The sequence below is a fragment of the Vanellus vanellus genome (assembly GCF_965231255.1).
Source record: "Vanellus vanellus genome assembly, chromosome: 1".
Taxonomy (NCBI): domain Eukaryota; kingdom Metazoa; phylum Chordata; class Aves; order Charadriiformes; family Charadriidae; genus Vanellus; species Vanellus vanellus.
Window position 1 is genome coordinate 27,796,646 of NC_138905.1, and position 16,673 is coordinate 27,813,318.

The following is a 16,673-nucleotide window of genomic DNA, read 5'->3' on the forward strand; positions in this document are numbered from 1 at the left end:
TAATTCACGTTAATGTTATCTGGTTTACTCTTCTCTAAAATTGATTATTTTATCGTGAACTTGATTGGTTTTCTGGCTAAATAAGAACTTACTAAATGGAGATTTTTTTTAATACTTGTTTTATTCATCTGTAATTTCTTATATGCTTATATTCTTATATATATCTTACATTGCTTTAAAAATTTTATCATCCTGTTCCTATAGTATGGTCTCCTAACCAGTAGTTATATGGCATTGCATTAGTTGCTTTGAGTCTTTATTGTTGATATCCTTCTATTTTTATGAACTAATAAATATTGAGCCAGAGAGATGGGGAGTAAATTTTGTTTAAAGCCCTTGTTTGAACCACAGAGGGAATAGACTGGAATTAAGATTTTTCTAAGTCTTGAGAGTTGCTGAAAAGCTGTGTTTGGGAAGGGGAAGGGAGCCAATCATGGCTCAAGAATCAGGAAGGAAAATGGACCTACTGCCGTTTGGTTGTGAGGAGGTACAGGATCTTGGATCCAAATGCTGGTCCTTAGAGAATCACTCTTCAGCCCTCCACCTCATCTTCTGTGCTCCTTAATCCAGTAACTGCTACCAACACATCCCAAGCCATACTTCTGGAGCAGCCCCTATTCAGGGATCTGAATGGTAGGTAGTGCCATAGCTGTTTTCCTGTCCCAACCAGTTTATTTCCCAAGGCGAGTGTCCCTTTTGCTGGCATGTAAAGCTAGTCCTAGTCCTTTCTTTCTTTTTTTTTTTTTTTTCCCCTTTTAAAAACTATTTTAAATATCAGTTGTCAGGAAAGAAATGTTACTTTTTTGCTCAGCTGAAGGTTTTTCTTAAGCAACTGTCATCAAGTTTTTATTAGCTTTCTGAAATTAAATGTTTTTTATATTCACAGTTTTAAAATGCATCTACAGTAGTTTAAGATTTATGCGCTTAAAGTAACCTAATTTTCTGTCTTTATATCTATGTGTATGCATAAAATTATACCTTGTATTTGTGTATATGTGATAGATAAAATCACAGGTAGATCTGTATCTATAAAATTAGTAGTTTACAAAAAAAAAAATTATAAGTTATGAAGAGGTTTTGGATGTTGAATACAAGATAATTTTACTACCTTATTGTTTGCTGTAGGTGTGCAGAATTATTAATTATGTATCAGGCTGATATTAACCATGCTGCTGAAAGAGGACAGACACCTTTGTACCTGGCCTGTAAAAATGGAAATGATGATTGTATTAAGCTATTGTTGGAAGGTGGAGCAGATCGAACAGTAAAAACCAGTGTAAGTTAAAACAGTTTGTAAAGTTAAAATACCTTGTATAGTACTGAATATAACATCAGCTAACAGCTAGGAAATATTTACATTAAAATATTTGTTTAAAGTTTTCTTTAAAGCTGGAGTAAACCATGTAATTTGAAGTTAATATTTTGTTCTTCAGGGTTTTTTTAAGCTATGTATTGTCTCTAAAATCCCCTAAATTATGTGACTTCCATATTATTTTACATATTTCAGATTCCACCTGCAATTTGCTGCAGACTTTTCTTCAGCACTGGATTTGCAAAACAGAACGCTTCTGTTTTGGCTTATTTTTATGGTGGAGAAGTGAACATAGGAATTTTGTTTTATTGCTGTCCTGGAGGGGAGCCCCACCCCCAAATTTGCCAGCCAGTATTGTAAAGTCTCATATATCACAAATGGGAGAATATAGGGAAAAAAAAATGTATATGCAGAAGAAAGGGAAGAAGACTGTCTCAAAATTAACATCTAGGTATTGCCCTTTTCAGGTGCTTTCCTGAAGTTTGTCTTAAGACTTTGATGTAAACAGGACAATAAACATGGCTTTTCGGCTGTCCAGAAATATAGCACAAATAGTATTAGCTTCACAGACATTCTGTGACTCTATTATACAGATTTTTTTATTATTATTCCTTTATTTTGGATTTGGAAAATAAGACTGGAAATGAGAGAAATTTATTATGTTAAAACCATAAAAATATCTGACTTATAAATTGATTTATGCCACATGAAACAAATTATTCATCATTAGAATTGCATTAGTTTGATACATGATAAGGAAACAAGTAATTAACAACATGTGAGTCCTATATCACTTAGAGTCTTCTAAAAATTTTGAAGTTTCTGTCTGTTGGACTGTCCTTGGGGAAAGCTGTAAAATTTTCGTTCTGCTACATTTTTTTCCCCTCTCTTTCTTCAACCCCAAACACATAGAAGCAACTCTGTTTTCCGAAAGATTATGTCACTTTTGCTTACCTTTTTAATTTCCAAACAGAGCCATCCATTCAGATTCATCCCTGATATAAGTTCTGCAAGCATTTTACTATGTGTTTAGTGGAAATGTGCTTTTTGCTTTTGTTTTTTCAGGATGGCTGGTCACCAATTCACGCAGCAGTGGATTCTGGTAATGTTGACAGTCTCAAGCTCCTTATGTACTACAGAGAGACAAACAATGGGAACTCTTTGACTGATGCAGAGCCTAATTTAAACTACTTTGATTTGGAGAAGAAAGAAGACAACTATAGCAGTAGAGTAAAGCCTGTTATTTCTGCAGATCTCATCAACCATGCTGACAAAGAGGGCTGGACTGCTGCCCACATAGCAGCATCAAAAGGCTTTAAGGTCAGACTATGTGAACAAGTTACAGTAACCTGATAGAATTTCAGCAAGATAAATACTTCTTTTTTATCTTTGAAGAACTAAAACTTAGATGTTAAATCTAAGGTTGTTCTCTAGTTTAATGTCACGCTTGATTTAACAGAGACAGAAAGATAATTCCAGTGGATAATTTACCCCAGAAGCTAGGTGTCAAATGGGGTGAATTGTCATACTTAAATGCCTATTTCTTTTGGGACAACAATAAAAAGAGAAAACATGATTACTTGAGATTCGGATTTTCAAAGTTAAGGTGAGGTGAATCCCACCCTAAATCCCAGTTCATTGGGTGTCACGTACTTAATATGGATATTAGGTGGACATAGTTTCCAGTTACAGTTAAGGATGATGTAACTGAACAATTTTTCCTGTGAGAGGCAGGGGAGGACAAGAAATTTGAGAATCACATTTCTACAGTAATAAATGCTTTAACTTTTTATTTTGGGCATCCCTCTTAGCAGGCAATGAATAAGTTTTTTAGGGTTTGCGGTAACTGATAATATGGTGAATGACCTTACGGGTCTTACTGATGACAAACAGGAAGATTTTTGGAAATTAAATATTACTTGAAGGATTTGACATCAGAAGTTTTACACTTCTAACACTGACTGTTTAATGGAATTTATTTTTTTTATGACAGATCAGTCAGATCTTACTGTGAAACTTTTACCAAGGAAGAAAATAGAGGATACTAAACACAGAAGAGAGTGAGTTTTAGGAAAATATAGTCCAAGAATTTGAAAATCAGTTTGTAATGATAAGATATTGAATTAGGAATGTAATTATGTTTCCTTTTTTTCCTGATAAATTTACTATGATAAATTCAAAATAGGCACATATATAAGATTCAGTTTATTGAGTTATGTTTTTTTTAGGGACCAGCCAGTGCTTACTCAGTATTTTGTATTACAAACAGAGTCAATGTTCCATTATCAGTGTCTTTTAGGCAGGTACAGGCTCTTATTTCAGTTTTCACTCATCTCAGTTTAGATGGAGTTTAAGGTATTTGTATAGTCTGCAAATACTAAATAGTGTGCAATATGTTGCTTCTTTCTGCAATAATATAATCCTCAGGAACTTTGAAGCTAGGTTTTATTTACTGTCTAAAAGAGGCTTGGGCTATGTGTTCTCTCTGAAAGCACTAACACTGGAAGTCTTCACGTATACCTTTCATTAATAACTCATGGTTTTGTTTCTGAGCGTGTTCCAAGTCAACTCCATTGAGGGTATTCTCTTAGGTGGTGAAGGCAATATATAGCTGGTAGTCAGATTCCTGGTTTTGATGTTGCCGAGACTTCATATAATTGTATTTGATTAAATGCATTTATTGACTCGAGAGGTGTTTGGGATATTAAGAAGCTAAAGAAAGTTTAATAGCCATCTTCAAGTACTGTTAACACTTTGACTTCCTACTCTAATTCTTTATCTGCACTGCATGTCATTCATGACACTACACGATAGTTCCATATAAACAGTGTGGCACTTGCCCCCTTTTCTTTTGCAATTGGTAGGTGCCATTCTTTACAGGTGATCTTAGCTGCTATTTCACAGGCACCAGAGCCAACAAAACTTCTCATTTTACTGAAGAAATAAGCCTCATTTCTTTGTTCTCTCCTACTTCTTTCTTCCCTCTTTACTTCCCACTTTCAGCCTCACAGTTCAGTCCTCTGCCTTCTGCTCTTTGCCATTCATGTCACCCATTTGAGAGACACAGTTAACTTACTAACCTGACGAGAATATATGCTTTTCCTTTTCTGGCTAATTTTCTTCTGGCAAAGTTAATGAACTAATTGATTCTTTAAAAAGTTCTTACAAGTGCTGGAATAGCTTGAATGACTGCTATGTTTATGAAAGGTGTCAGAGTATCAGATATACTGAGAAAAGATTTTCTGTTAGAACAGCTACAAAATAGGTAACAACAGCCAAACCTGCAACAAGCCACTGTTCTGAATCAAAATACTTAATAGCTGCTTCTCTGTGTTTTCAAGGTTTGGTTTCTCCACTTTGATTAACCCCAGAGGTTATCAATACTTTATTAACTAGTATCATTTCTGATGGTGTCTTTTTTAATATGGATATCTGTCCTTGAAAGGCATATCTGAGGATGACAATGCTTTCATGAAGGCCACCCTTACTGTTGCTGAATGGATGATTATTAGGAATCAGGACTTAAGTCTTCTGGTCGCTAATCAATTAACATTTGAATGGAGTTTTATAAGGGTTTGGTTTTTTTTTACCTTGCTAGTTTTGGAGGATCTATATAATTGATATTTTTTCATGTTACAGTATGATTGTACCAATACAAATTTATCTGTTAGTAGCTTATTTCTAATGAACTGTAATGAATTTTTGCTTTTGTTGAGCATTTGAAGTTTTTTTAAGCATTTGAATTTTAAGAGGGCATCACAGTGTTGGTATCCACAAAATATTTGTGCTCTGACTTTAACATAAATGCATTCTTACTATGCTTGCAGAAATTCAGGTTTACTTGCCAAAGAGGCTTGCAAAGTGATTTTTAAATGATTGTTTTTCTTTTGCTGTGTACCACTCAGATGTCAGGCATGGTGGAAACTCCTACTTGTGAATTGCAAAGCGAAAACTGTTTATGAATCAGAATGGATTCATTAATTAGTGTGTATTAAGTTTTAGAATTGCATTTCTAGTGTTGCTTGAAAATTGAGTCCAAGATGTTCAAAACAGGATGCATAGCTGGGCTTCTATTTCCTTATATGAATACATAAACTAGTGGCCAGATGTTAAGAATTTCTCAGTTCAACTGATCAGCGTTTGATGCTTGGAGATTGTAGAAACCTGGCTGCATATATTCTGCTTTTTCAAAATCTTGGTTTCAGACTTTCAAGTCTGCTATAAAATATTTTTACTCCTAGTTTTCAACTCTGCGAGGAGTATCATTTGGATGCTCGTATATAGAAAGTCCATATCTGACTATCTTTGGAAATACGTGTGTAAGAACTTCAATTAGAAGTCTAACTGCATATTGGTAGAACTCTTTAATGCAGCAAATGGACAAGTAAATAATACAGTTCTTACCTTTGCAGAACTGTCTAGAAATCCTTTGTAGCCATGGTGGACTAGAGGCTGAGAGAAAAGATAAATGTAATCGAACATTGCATGATGTTGCTACTGATGATTGCAAACATCTCCTAGAAAACTTAAGTAAGTAAATGCTATCTGCGCTATATAAAACTTTTTAGTAAAGAGTTTGTAGGACAAAAAAGAGAACTATTAAAAGCATAGTTGTCACTCTTCTCGCACCACAAAATTAAGTTTTCTGAACCTAGCAAGTTTCTGTTCTTGAAATTTTGCAGAAGCATATGATAAAGGACATTATTAAATTACTTATGTCTTTGTTTTTAAACCATTTGAAAAGATTATATATAATGTATGTGTGCAAATATCCCTATTCTCTTAAAATTTCTGAATATAATATTAGTAATTACTTTTTCCAAAGCTATTATCCTCTTGTATTTTCTTCAAATTCTTGCAGAAAAATCACTTAGTGGTGGACAGCTGTCAAATTTCCTCAGGCTGAGACAATCATCTAGTCATATCTGAATCTCTTTTTAGACCATAGTTTTATTTGTCGCTTGTTTATTTTTGAGGGGATTATTTGTTTTATTCTTAAAAAGAAAATCTTAGAGACAGCATCAAGCAACTTCTTTTTTTCAATCAAGCAACTTCTTTTTTTCAATATCAATAACTTCTGTCAGAAGATTGTTCTGTTGGAACATGGCATAGTCTTTCGTCTATGTAAGTTTTCTCAAAATTCAGTAGAGCAGGCTGACCTGTGTATTTCTTGAGTTAGAACTTAGTCCATCCACTCACAAGTTCTGTATTTTCTTTCTCTGTATAGTCAGAAGTATTGTCTTTGTAGATTTGTATGCTTTGTATTTATTTACTTTTTTTTGTCTTTCTGTTTTGGAATGTAGGGCTGTGGGTAGTTGAGTTCACTGATTATCAACAAATTAGGGAAGCTTTCTGTGTGCTGCTTCTGATTTTCCTCTTCAGCTATTATAACATCTAGGTTCTTACCATTTTACTGTGGGTGCAGAGGGGAACACAATTCACTTCCTATAGAAACTCATCTGTGGTCTGCTTCTTTATCAGACTGCAGCCAATGTCTGATGGCTGACTGTGTCGCCTGTTAAATGGATGTATTTTCATCAGTCATAGTACCTTGTTTCTCTGGTCAGGCTTATCATGAATCCAACTACTTTTATCAGGTCAGAACCATTGGACTCTATTTCTCTTCTCTTTCATTTTTTAAGCATGTAGTTAACATCAGTGCAATCATAAGTAGCTTTTTCCCCCCACAATATCTGATCTGTGGAAGCTTGGAAACACCACTTTCATCTGGATACGTGCCTCAACAAGCCAAGATTGCATTTTGGGTAAGCTGTGTACGTACCATCCTCTACGTTCCTCACAACCCAGTAAGGCTTCCACTGTAAGGAATTACATGCATGTTGGACAGGAGGATGTTCTCTGACAGGTCCGAAAGGCTCGGGGCCAGGATTGCCAGCTACGCTATAGAGGTCACATGCACTGAAATTTAGCCGTATGTTGTACCTCTGTCCTAGGGGCCTGTTTCCTTTTAAAGAACCCTCTGTATTTCTTATGGTCATTGCTCATTTCCCTGAGGTCCAGCCATAAGAAGGGCAAGCCTCTGACACATTTCTCACAATCCCACATCTGAAGGATGCCTTTGAGTAATCTTTTCCCTATGGTAGGCTAGCGGGTTTAAATCAGAGCTTTTCTGACATCAGGAAAGCTTCATTGGTTTGTATCAGCTGAAGATTTGGCTTCTGAACTCAAAAGCAAAACTAAGATCATGTTGCAAGATTTCATAAGAAACGGATATCTTTTTTTTTTGTGGTGCAGTTATTTTTCATTTCAGGGATAATTTCTGAAAGGTATTGTTTTGGCATTAAAGTTAGAAGATAGCTTCATTTTCACTTAGTCATCTAAATGATCCATATAGACTGCTGCTTCTTCTGTTGAGTTGTATTCCATTTTTCAAAGAGCAAGATTTATAATAACTTCATTAAATTAATTTTGTTTCTAGAATGCGCGTGTAAATTTCCTACTTTTTTTTAAAATATTTTGTCAATTTATTCTATAGCAAATCAAATATACACTTCCAAGTGAATTTTCTGTCTTAGCTTTTTATTTAAAGATGTTTGGCTCAGCTAACTGTGTTTTCCACTTGTGCACTAGTGCCAGAAAATTCCTTTCTGCATTGATAATAAAAATTCACAACCACAATAAACTGAAATGTTAAGACACTACCTAACATCTGTCTTAATTTATAAGAAATTAGTCTGTAAAGAGGAAATAAAACATCAAGTTAGTTTTGTCTTGCTTCCTGTTACTTAAGGATAATAATACTGATTTTTTGTAATGCAAAAAAAAAAAAAGATAGATACCTTGATATTTGTTTTTCGTCACTGCTCTGATTTTGTGGTGGTGATCCATGCTGCTCTTTAACATTTGCTTTTCTGTAGCAGGAGATATTTTGTAGCTTTCTTTCACAATATTAGATGGTATTGGTGTTTAATAATAGGATTTTTTTAATTGAGTTTTACAATTTTTTCTCATTCTTGGTTTTCTGTTTTTCAACAGATGCTCTTAATGTACCTGTAAGGATTTCAGTCAGTGGCATTGAACCAGCCCATTGTGGTACAGAGGAATTTGATACAGAAAACACAATATGTGCTTTAAATATCCGCAAACAGACATCATGGGATGATTTTTCAAAAGCAGTGAGTCAGGCAGTGACAAACCATTTCCAAGCAATTGCTTCTGATGGATGGAGGAGCCTAGAAGACCTGTCATTTAATAGTGCTGCAGAATCCAACATTGGCCTAAGTGCAAGCAGTATATTATCTGTCAAACTAGGTATCAATATTGGTGTAATAAGAAAAGCAAAAATTGGGGGTTTTCTTGAATTTGTGAAATCTTGTAACATGAAAGTATCTTTAGATTTCTGGATCTTTTAAAGCTTAGACTAAGAAAGACCAATGCTAGCTATGAAACTTTGAACAGTGCTGGCATGAAAGCATCCTTTTCTTTTAGCTATGTGTATGGTACAATTCATTAAGCACTTTAGTATCATCCTGGGGACTATGACATCCTATGTTAATTAGTCCTTTGCTAAATTTAGTACTCCGGGGGAGGGATCTGTATTACAGGTGAAACAAACCAAGTCAAAGCAAAGCCCACCCTACGTCTTTACAGTACATCCAGGATGTACAGTAATCCAGACTGTAAATCATGAGCATAGGTAGGACAGAATTACTCCTGGTTTATGTAACTTTACTTATCAAGGTAAAACAGAAAAATCTTTAAAATTATGAGAAATTTGCCAAAATGTGGGGGTAGTAGTGGTAACAGTTGCATAGGATACTGAAAATGCATGTACTTCACCTTAAATCCCCTTCCCGCCTGCACCCCCACCGCCCCCCCAAAAAAAACTGTTCACATTAGACTGTGCAAATTATCTGATTTTACTTTATTTTATAGGTAAAGGCTACCTATTAAACTTGGGTCTTAATTGGCAGAAAAAGTTAGTATCCTCAGTCATGTATCAAATAATAGTATGATTTAGTACATGGGACTGTTTTGTTTGTCAAATTTGTTAGTGTACACACACTATCTTTGTAAGCAACTGAATATGCTTAAGCATAGGACACTTTATATAGATACAGGGAATATATCTCTCTCTTATTTTTTCTTTTTAACAGGAAATATTTCATGGTCAACAGGACAGATTTTTTCCCAACCGCCATGGGACTTTTTGAAGAAGAACAGAGCTGAGCATATCACAGTGTTTTTGTTTGGTAATTTTCAATTCATAATTTTCAGTTTTGAATATTGAGATGCTTCCTATGGGTTATATTATTTGTGAATCATTTGCTGCTGGCTTTGTTCTCCAGTGTTGCTTGATCTTCAGAAATATCGTATCCAATTAATTGTTTAACTAGATTTGAAAGAGTCTACAACATTTAGAAAATACGCTGGCGCATAAAAGCCCTACTACCTTTTTCAGTTACACAGAAATATCCCTTTTACTTATGTCATGGTTACTCGTGCATCTGTGTTGCAAATGAATGCCTTTCATTTCTTCACCATTTTAATTTGCGTAGCCTGTAATTTTAGGAGATTGCAGTAGAATACAGCATGAAAAGCATATCTATCCATCATACATGCTTATAAACATAAGAGATTTATAAAAGTTATTTGTGTGCCTCTTTTTAAAGGACCTCAAGAAGGCTGCCTAAATAGTGTGACTTATGCATCTATGATCCATCTGCAGACACTTCAGAATTACCTCCGCCTGGTAAGTACTGAGCTAGCTTCTCTCTGCGTGCTACTTATATGTGAAAATACTACTGTAAGTGTTGACTAAAAAAAATTTATCTTCTATTCCGTGAAAGAATGTCAAGACTTCTAAAAAATTAAATGGTATGAAAGCTGTTACTTTATTTTAAAGTTCCCCCTAAATCTTACCCCAATAACTTTAGTCGCATGAGGGCATTAACTTTCTTCTTTAAATAGCTGCCAACTGATTAACTGAACTGCTTAAGAAAATATATTAAAAACTCTGATACCTTATTTCATTCTAAAGTTATTTCATTCCACTTTTTGAGGGGAAAGTAAACTAGAATAACATTCATGTAAGCAATTAGTTGAGACCTGAATTTTGTTATTACCTTATATATATATTGGTCCTGTACCTCTTACAGTTTATTTAATACCTCAAAATGTAAGGATAATGGGGTAATATGAGTTAACATTCATAGATCATTTGTTTTAACATTGCTAATCAAATCAGAATGAATTTAAAATGTGCGCCATTTCTGCTGTGTCCTTGGATGGTGTTTTATGTTGTTAGAAGAGTTATGTGCCAAATATTGCCCGTTTTGGCAATCCCAAGCACAAATACAGGCTGCGCAGAGAATGGATCGAGAGCCAACCTGAGAAGGACTTGGGGGTGCTGGTGGATGAGAAGCTCAACATGAGCCAGCAATGTGCGCTCACAGCCCAGAAGGCCAACCATATCCTGGGCTGCATTAAAAGAAGCGTGGCCAGCAGGGCGAGGGAGATGGTTCTCCTCTACTCCACTGTCATGAGACCCCACCTGGAGTACTGCGTCCAGCTCTGGGGCCCCCAACATAATAAGGACATGAACCTCTTGGAGTGAGTCCAGAGGAGGGCCACAAAGTTGGTCAGAGGGCTGGAGCACCTCTCCTATGAGGACAGGCTGAGGAGTTGGGGTTGTTCAGCCTGGAGAAGAGAAGGCTCTGGGGAGACCTTGTAGCAGCCTTCCAGTATCTGAAAGGCACCTACAAGAAAGCTGGAGAGGGACTTTTTACAAGGGCATGTAGTGATAGGACAAGGGGGAATGGCTTTAAACTAGAAAAGGGTAGGTTTAGATTAGATATTAGGAAGAAATTTTTCACTGAGGGTGGTGAGACACTGGAACAGGTTGCCCACAGAAGCTGTGGAGGCCCCATCCCTGGAGGTGTTTAAGGCCAGGTTGGATGAGGCTTTGAGCAACCTCGTCTAGTGGGAGGTGTCCCTGCCTATGGCAGGGGGGTTGGAACTATATGATCTTTAAGGTGCCTTCTAACCTAAACCATGCTATAATTCTATGTTTCTGCTGTATTCAACAATATTGAATAATTATGTGAGTGTATTCCCTTACTGACTTTTTAGAGATAAAGTAATTTTATGGTTAGGACAGATAAAATAATTTTTATTCTACCATATTGATAACGTGATCCCATTTCAGCTAGAAATAAAGTCCTTAATCTAAGTCCTTAAATTAACAGTGACTTAAACTGCTCTTTGATGATTTTAACATCATTTTGGTTTATCTATTTTAAAGCAAAACCAAAAAAATATTTGTGACTCCTAAACTCATCCTTCCTACATGAATTTTTCAAGTTTTAATGATTGTTGTAATGACAAAATACTTTTGCATGTAGTTTTATAAATTAGGATATACATTTATCAATATATTTCCAAGATGTTGTATGCAAATATTGCCTATTTTGAAAATAATATAGTAAGGATTATCAGCTCCACCAGTGCAAAACAAAGATTTTTTTTTTTATTTTTTTTTTGCTGTTACGTGCCGGTTGTCTCATCTAGGTAAAAAAAACAAAACACCAAGTCTATGAACTTTCAAGAATAGTTTATTGTCTGTCTGTAGGTTGAACAATACCGTAATGTCATTTTCCATGGTCCAGAAGGAAGTTTGCAAGACTATATAGCATACCAGATAGCGGCCTGCATGAAGGTATTAACACAAACATATGAATTAAATTAGTTCATAAACTAGAGTTTGCACTATTTCACCAAATCTATAAATTTTCAACACAGCAAAAGCAAATGGCTGCAGGATCCACGTGTGAAATTGTTAAAGTTGAAGTGGATGCTGATTTCTCCAAGGAGCAGCTTGCAGAACTGTTCATCAGTAGTGGTAAGGTTATTTCAGCAGGACTGATTTGGGTAATTTGTAGGATAATTTTTAATGGTACAAAGTAAAGAAATACACTAAAACATTTTGCATAATGGGTGGCCTGTTTTAACAGAACCCATAGTTTTCCAGGTGCTTGGGGAATAATGATAAGAGTCTAAACTGAGGTAAAAACAGTCCAATAGGGAGCTCTGTCAAAGGTTCGCACCATTAAAGTAAAATTAATAGTTCTTAATATTTTTTTCTGTCTCATTCCTTTTTCCCTTTGTTTGTGAGCCTTTAAAAGTTGATTGCTATGGTTCAGTTCTACTAAATCAGAAATGAAGGTCTATTGTTGCCTTATTTTAGCTGTTCTAATGTGTTGGGTTTTTTTAAATATGAGAATGGAAACTATAATTATTGTCTTTCTGGGAATAAAAGGAGCAGTGAATGAGTTCTTAAAAAGTCAGAGCGTTTGCTTTTGGTATATGCTTGTTTACTGGATACTTATGTGTGGTTCTGAGCCAAATTTTGTCACACGGGCAGACAAATGTTAGTGTGTATATTCTGACCCATTACTATGAGAAAAAGTTGAATTTCCATTAAAATGAACAGTTTTCTCTTAATGGATGTGAGTAGCTAAATGTTGATTAAAGTCCTGTTACTTGGGTGCTCCACAATGAAGTATTCTCAGAATGGTCAGTGTATACAGGTCTGTGTAAATTCATGATGAGTAATTGATAAGAGTGAAAAAAAGGATAAAGTAGCCAAAGATTAATGACAATGAAAATGCATAAATTAAATATGGAAGCAGAAGAATGAGATCACATGGGTCAGTCAGAATTAAGAAAAAAGTGTTAAAAAAAAAAAAAAAAGGAATAGTGCTAAAAGTGAAGGGAAAAGCAATATTTTCTGTGGAGGGCTTTTTAATGGGCAGGTTGTGCTGTGTTTTGCCCATACACATGCATTCGAACTCTAATTTCTTTTATTTGGCCATAGTATTAACCATGCAGTAATAATAAAGTATATAATATTAATATATAATATATAAAATAATGTAGCAAAAATAAAATATATAATATTACACATACAGTAATAATGTAGGAGCCTGAAAGGTGATATGATTCTTCCTTTTCTTTGATACTGTTCAAATGAATTTTAGCTCAAATACATTTTTGCTGTTTGCAAGCAGTTCTCAGATATGTAGTTACTTTCACCTCTTTTCAGCTTTCTTCTATTTCTTTTCCATGTCTGTATTATGAGGTTTTAGGTTTGGGGATTTTTTGTTGACAAAAGCTAGCAATATAATTTGAATCTAACCTTGGTAGCAAGACTTCATTTTCATCCAAAAATGCTGGGCTTTTCTCTTTTATTATTATGGCCTCTTCTACAGCTCTAGGATCTTAACTTTACCTCTCATTCAATATGATCATTCACATTATAAATAAAGGCGACAAATGTCATTCCTGCTTGGAATAACCTTGTGTTTTGGGAGCTGTGATTTTTACATTTTACTTTCTTTATTGAAAGAGGCTGGGCTTTAGGCATTTGAGATTGTACCAGTTTCAATTGTACCAATGCAGCGCCTCCGGATGCATTCTCATGTGCTACCATGATGAAACTTTGAGACAGCCAGAGCTTTGAGAGGATCAACCCATACCTTTTTCCTGGGAGAGGAGAAGAGACCATTCAGTCAGAATTCAGCTAGGGTTTGGTGTTTGGCCTGCAGGCCAGAAAATCATTCATATTCTGGTTTATTTACTAGCCACTGTCTCTTAGGGAAGCTGCTTCTTTTGAATGCTTTACTATGTCAGCAACACACTGTTCTTAATAGTCTGTGCTTGTATTTCAGCATTCTGCTGCAGGTTGAGTATCTCATTTTTCCGCCTGCTTCTTTCTCCATTGTTCTGCCACATCTCCTCTCCTAGGAGACCATTCTCCTCCTTTCTCTAAATGGTTCTGTCAGACACAGAGGAGGTACTTGTCCTCCCTGCTATCCAGCAGTAAGACAGGGCAGTAACATTCAGGAAACTGCAAATAAATAGCAATCATCAGCTCCAGTCAGTTGCTCTAAGTTTTGCTCTATTACTCATCATTTTCCTTTAGTACCACCTTCAAAAAGTTCTGAAACAATGCAAGGCACAGTATAGCCAAGACAAACGTTTTGTTTAATATTTGTATTACAGAAGCATTGTTCTGGGATTTATCGTTACAGGAATACGTGCAAAGTCTATATCTTTTGTAGGCAATATGTTAAAATCAGGAAAAATAAAGGAAAATATCTGAAACATGAAAAAGGGTGATATATAGATAATTTTAATGCCTATTAGGTTCAGGAGCTACTGTTTGTGCCTCAAACTAGCTCTCATTATTTGGGTGATTCTTAAATATATTGAAGGAAGTTTTGAAGAGAAGATAGTAGGAAACAAATAGGCAATCTCACAGAGTGATTAAGTTTCTTATAAAGATGGAATATTCTGAATTCTTTTATCACTATATAGTATAAAGAGTACATGTTAAAAGTTTAAGATGTATTACAGCAAATGAAAGAAACATTTCCAGAGAGCTTTGCTATCTTTTCTGTTGTATTTACTTTCATTGTGCTGAAATCCTTCCAATCTATGAAGATCCCATTATATCCATTTCAGGAATTTATTTTAATAATAGCTTTCAATTTTTTTTTCTTATTTTACAGTATAATATTCTTTCCATTGTTTGATTTTTATGCTGCCAGTTCTGAACATGTTATACCATCTGTCTGCTTCTGTGAACAAGTTAAAAGGCAAAAAATACAATTAAAAAAATCCTTTGTTGCATTAATAGCAGTAAAAGCTGTATACATACATAAAAGTCAATTTTCATAAGTAGACATTAATGGGATTTCTATATTTCAGCTTGTCTGGTCCCAGTTAAACAGCCTCCTGTAAGCAAGACAACCATTGTGATCTTAGAAAATCTGGAGAGAGCTTCTTTATCTGAATTACTAGGAGATTTTCTGGCACCTCTTGAAAATCGCAGCTCAGAAAATCCTTGCACTATTCAAAGAGGTATTTAAAGAATTTGGGATGGAGAAATGTTTTTACTATGGTATGGCTGTATTATAAAACATGACAAACAGGGAAGTTAAAGGAGAAAATTGCAATTAGCTCAGTTTTTATATTTTATTGCAAACAGTTGTTCTTAACCAAATATAGCATTTTTAAAGTCTAATTTAATTTAGGTGGTGTTTTTTTTTTTCTTTCTAATGATGTCACTGCTTCTTTCTTTTGTACAAAATCCTGTCGAAGCTTTGAGTATTTCATTGTTGTTTTTTTATGGTTCATTTTTAGCAAATGGAGTTTCTGGTGCCTTTTACTTTCATGAGAACTGCTTTTTGCTGGGGACAATCGCAAAGTGTCATCTTCATGGCTCTGACCTGCTGGTTCAGCAGCATTTCCGTTGGGTTCAACTTAGATGGGATGGGGAACCAATGCGTGGCTTGCTTCAAAGGTTTTTGAGAAGAAAAGTTATAAACAAGGTAAGAATTTGCATCAGCTTCAGGAATTTTATTCATCACCAGGTCTGTGAAATATGTATGATAGTAATGTCAAATGCTGAGCAGATAATTAAGTTGTTTAGTGAAAAAGCATCCATTTCTGGGAAGATACAGGCTATGGGTCTGTAAATGTTGTGCTTGGCCTCATATAGGAAGGTGTGTGGCCATGGCAGATTAGCATAAACACACAGATTGGCTGCAAGTGATGATACTGTGGATACTTGCTTATCCACTTTATGAAAACGTCCTTCGGTAATTTTTTTCATTCTCTGTGTGAGCATGATAGTAAGAAGCTGTTCAGCAAATGTAAAATCCCTTTCTCAAGGAATTTATCCTGTATATCTAAATTAAGATAGTTATATGTCCTGTGTGTATTTTCTAAGTTTTAAGCAGCAAAAAGAGTTCTCATGATTTTCAAATGAAAGAGGAAAGAGGGGTGAAAATATATCAGCAGGGAGGTTGTTTTGAGCCAATAGGCCTGCTGAAGCTGGAAGAAAATTCCAAAAGAGAATAAAGATGCGAAGTCTGTTTTAACATGAATAAATAAATGGAGGATGGGAAATGAAAAGAAAGATGTGGGCAAAAGCAGAATTGTGGAATTTTGAAAGTTATTTGGAAGAAAATTATTCCAGTGTGATAGCAGCTATTGCAGACAGTCAGGCAGTGTTAGACTTTGGGAGGGGGAGTTTAATCGAAACAGCTGCAAAGGAAAATAATCTTGGCAGCAGAGTTTTCAACAGGCTTAAAAAGGGTCATTGTTCTACAAGTAGAAAAAACTGTCAGTAGTAAAGAGTCCTGGTCTGGGACAACAGACCTACTGTCAGTTCTGTGTGTTCAGCTGAATGTGTCTTCGTTATCTTTGGGGATGTCATCTCCTGTATCCTGTGCCACATTACTCATTTATGAAAGTTACTGATTCAATGCGATACAAAAGAGGAAATGTGTGGTAACTGAATATTTCAGTTATGGTAATGAGGAAATTTAGAAAC

At 35.2% G+C, this 16,673-nt stretch overlaps 1 protein-coding gene across 1 annotated transcript in view; it reads left to right on the forward strand.

Annotated features, from left to right (window-relative positions):
• CTTNBP2 (cortactin binding protein 2) overlaps positions 1-16,673 on the forward strand; it is a 90,375-nt gene that overhangs the window by 58,051 nt on the left and 15,651 nt on the right. Inside the window, exons 7-16 of the mRNA XM_082493267.1 lie at positions 1,126-1,276; positions 2,378-2,632; positions 5,725-5,842; positions 8,309-8,584; positions 9,430-9,525; positions 9,946-10,025; positions 11,904-11,990; positions 12,074-12,173; positions 15,044-15,196; positions 15,479-15,666. Coding sequence (XP_082349393.1) covers positions 1,126-1,276; positions 2,378-2,632; positions 5,725-5,842; positions 8,309-8,584; positions 9,430-9,525; positions 9,946-10,025; positions 11,904-11,990; positions 12,074-12,173; positions 15,044-15,196; positions 15,479-15,666 — 1,504 coding nt within the window. The remainder of the gene's footprint in view (positions 1-1,125; positions 1,277-2,377; positions 2,633-5,724; positions 5,843-8,308; positions 8,585-9,429; positions 9,526-9,945; positions 10,026-11,903; positions 11,991-12,073; positions 12,174-15,043; positions 15,197-15,478; positions 15,667-16,673) is intronic.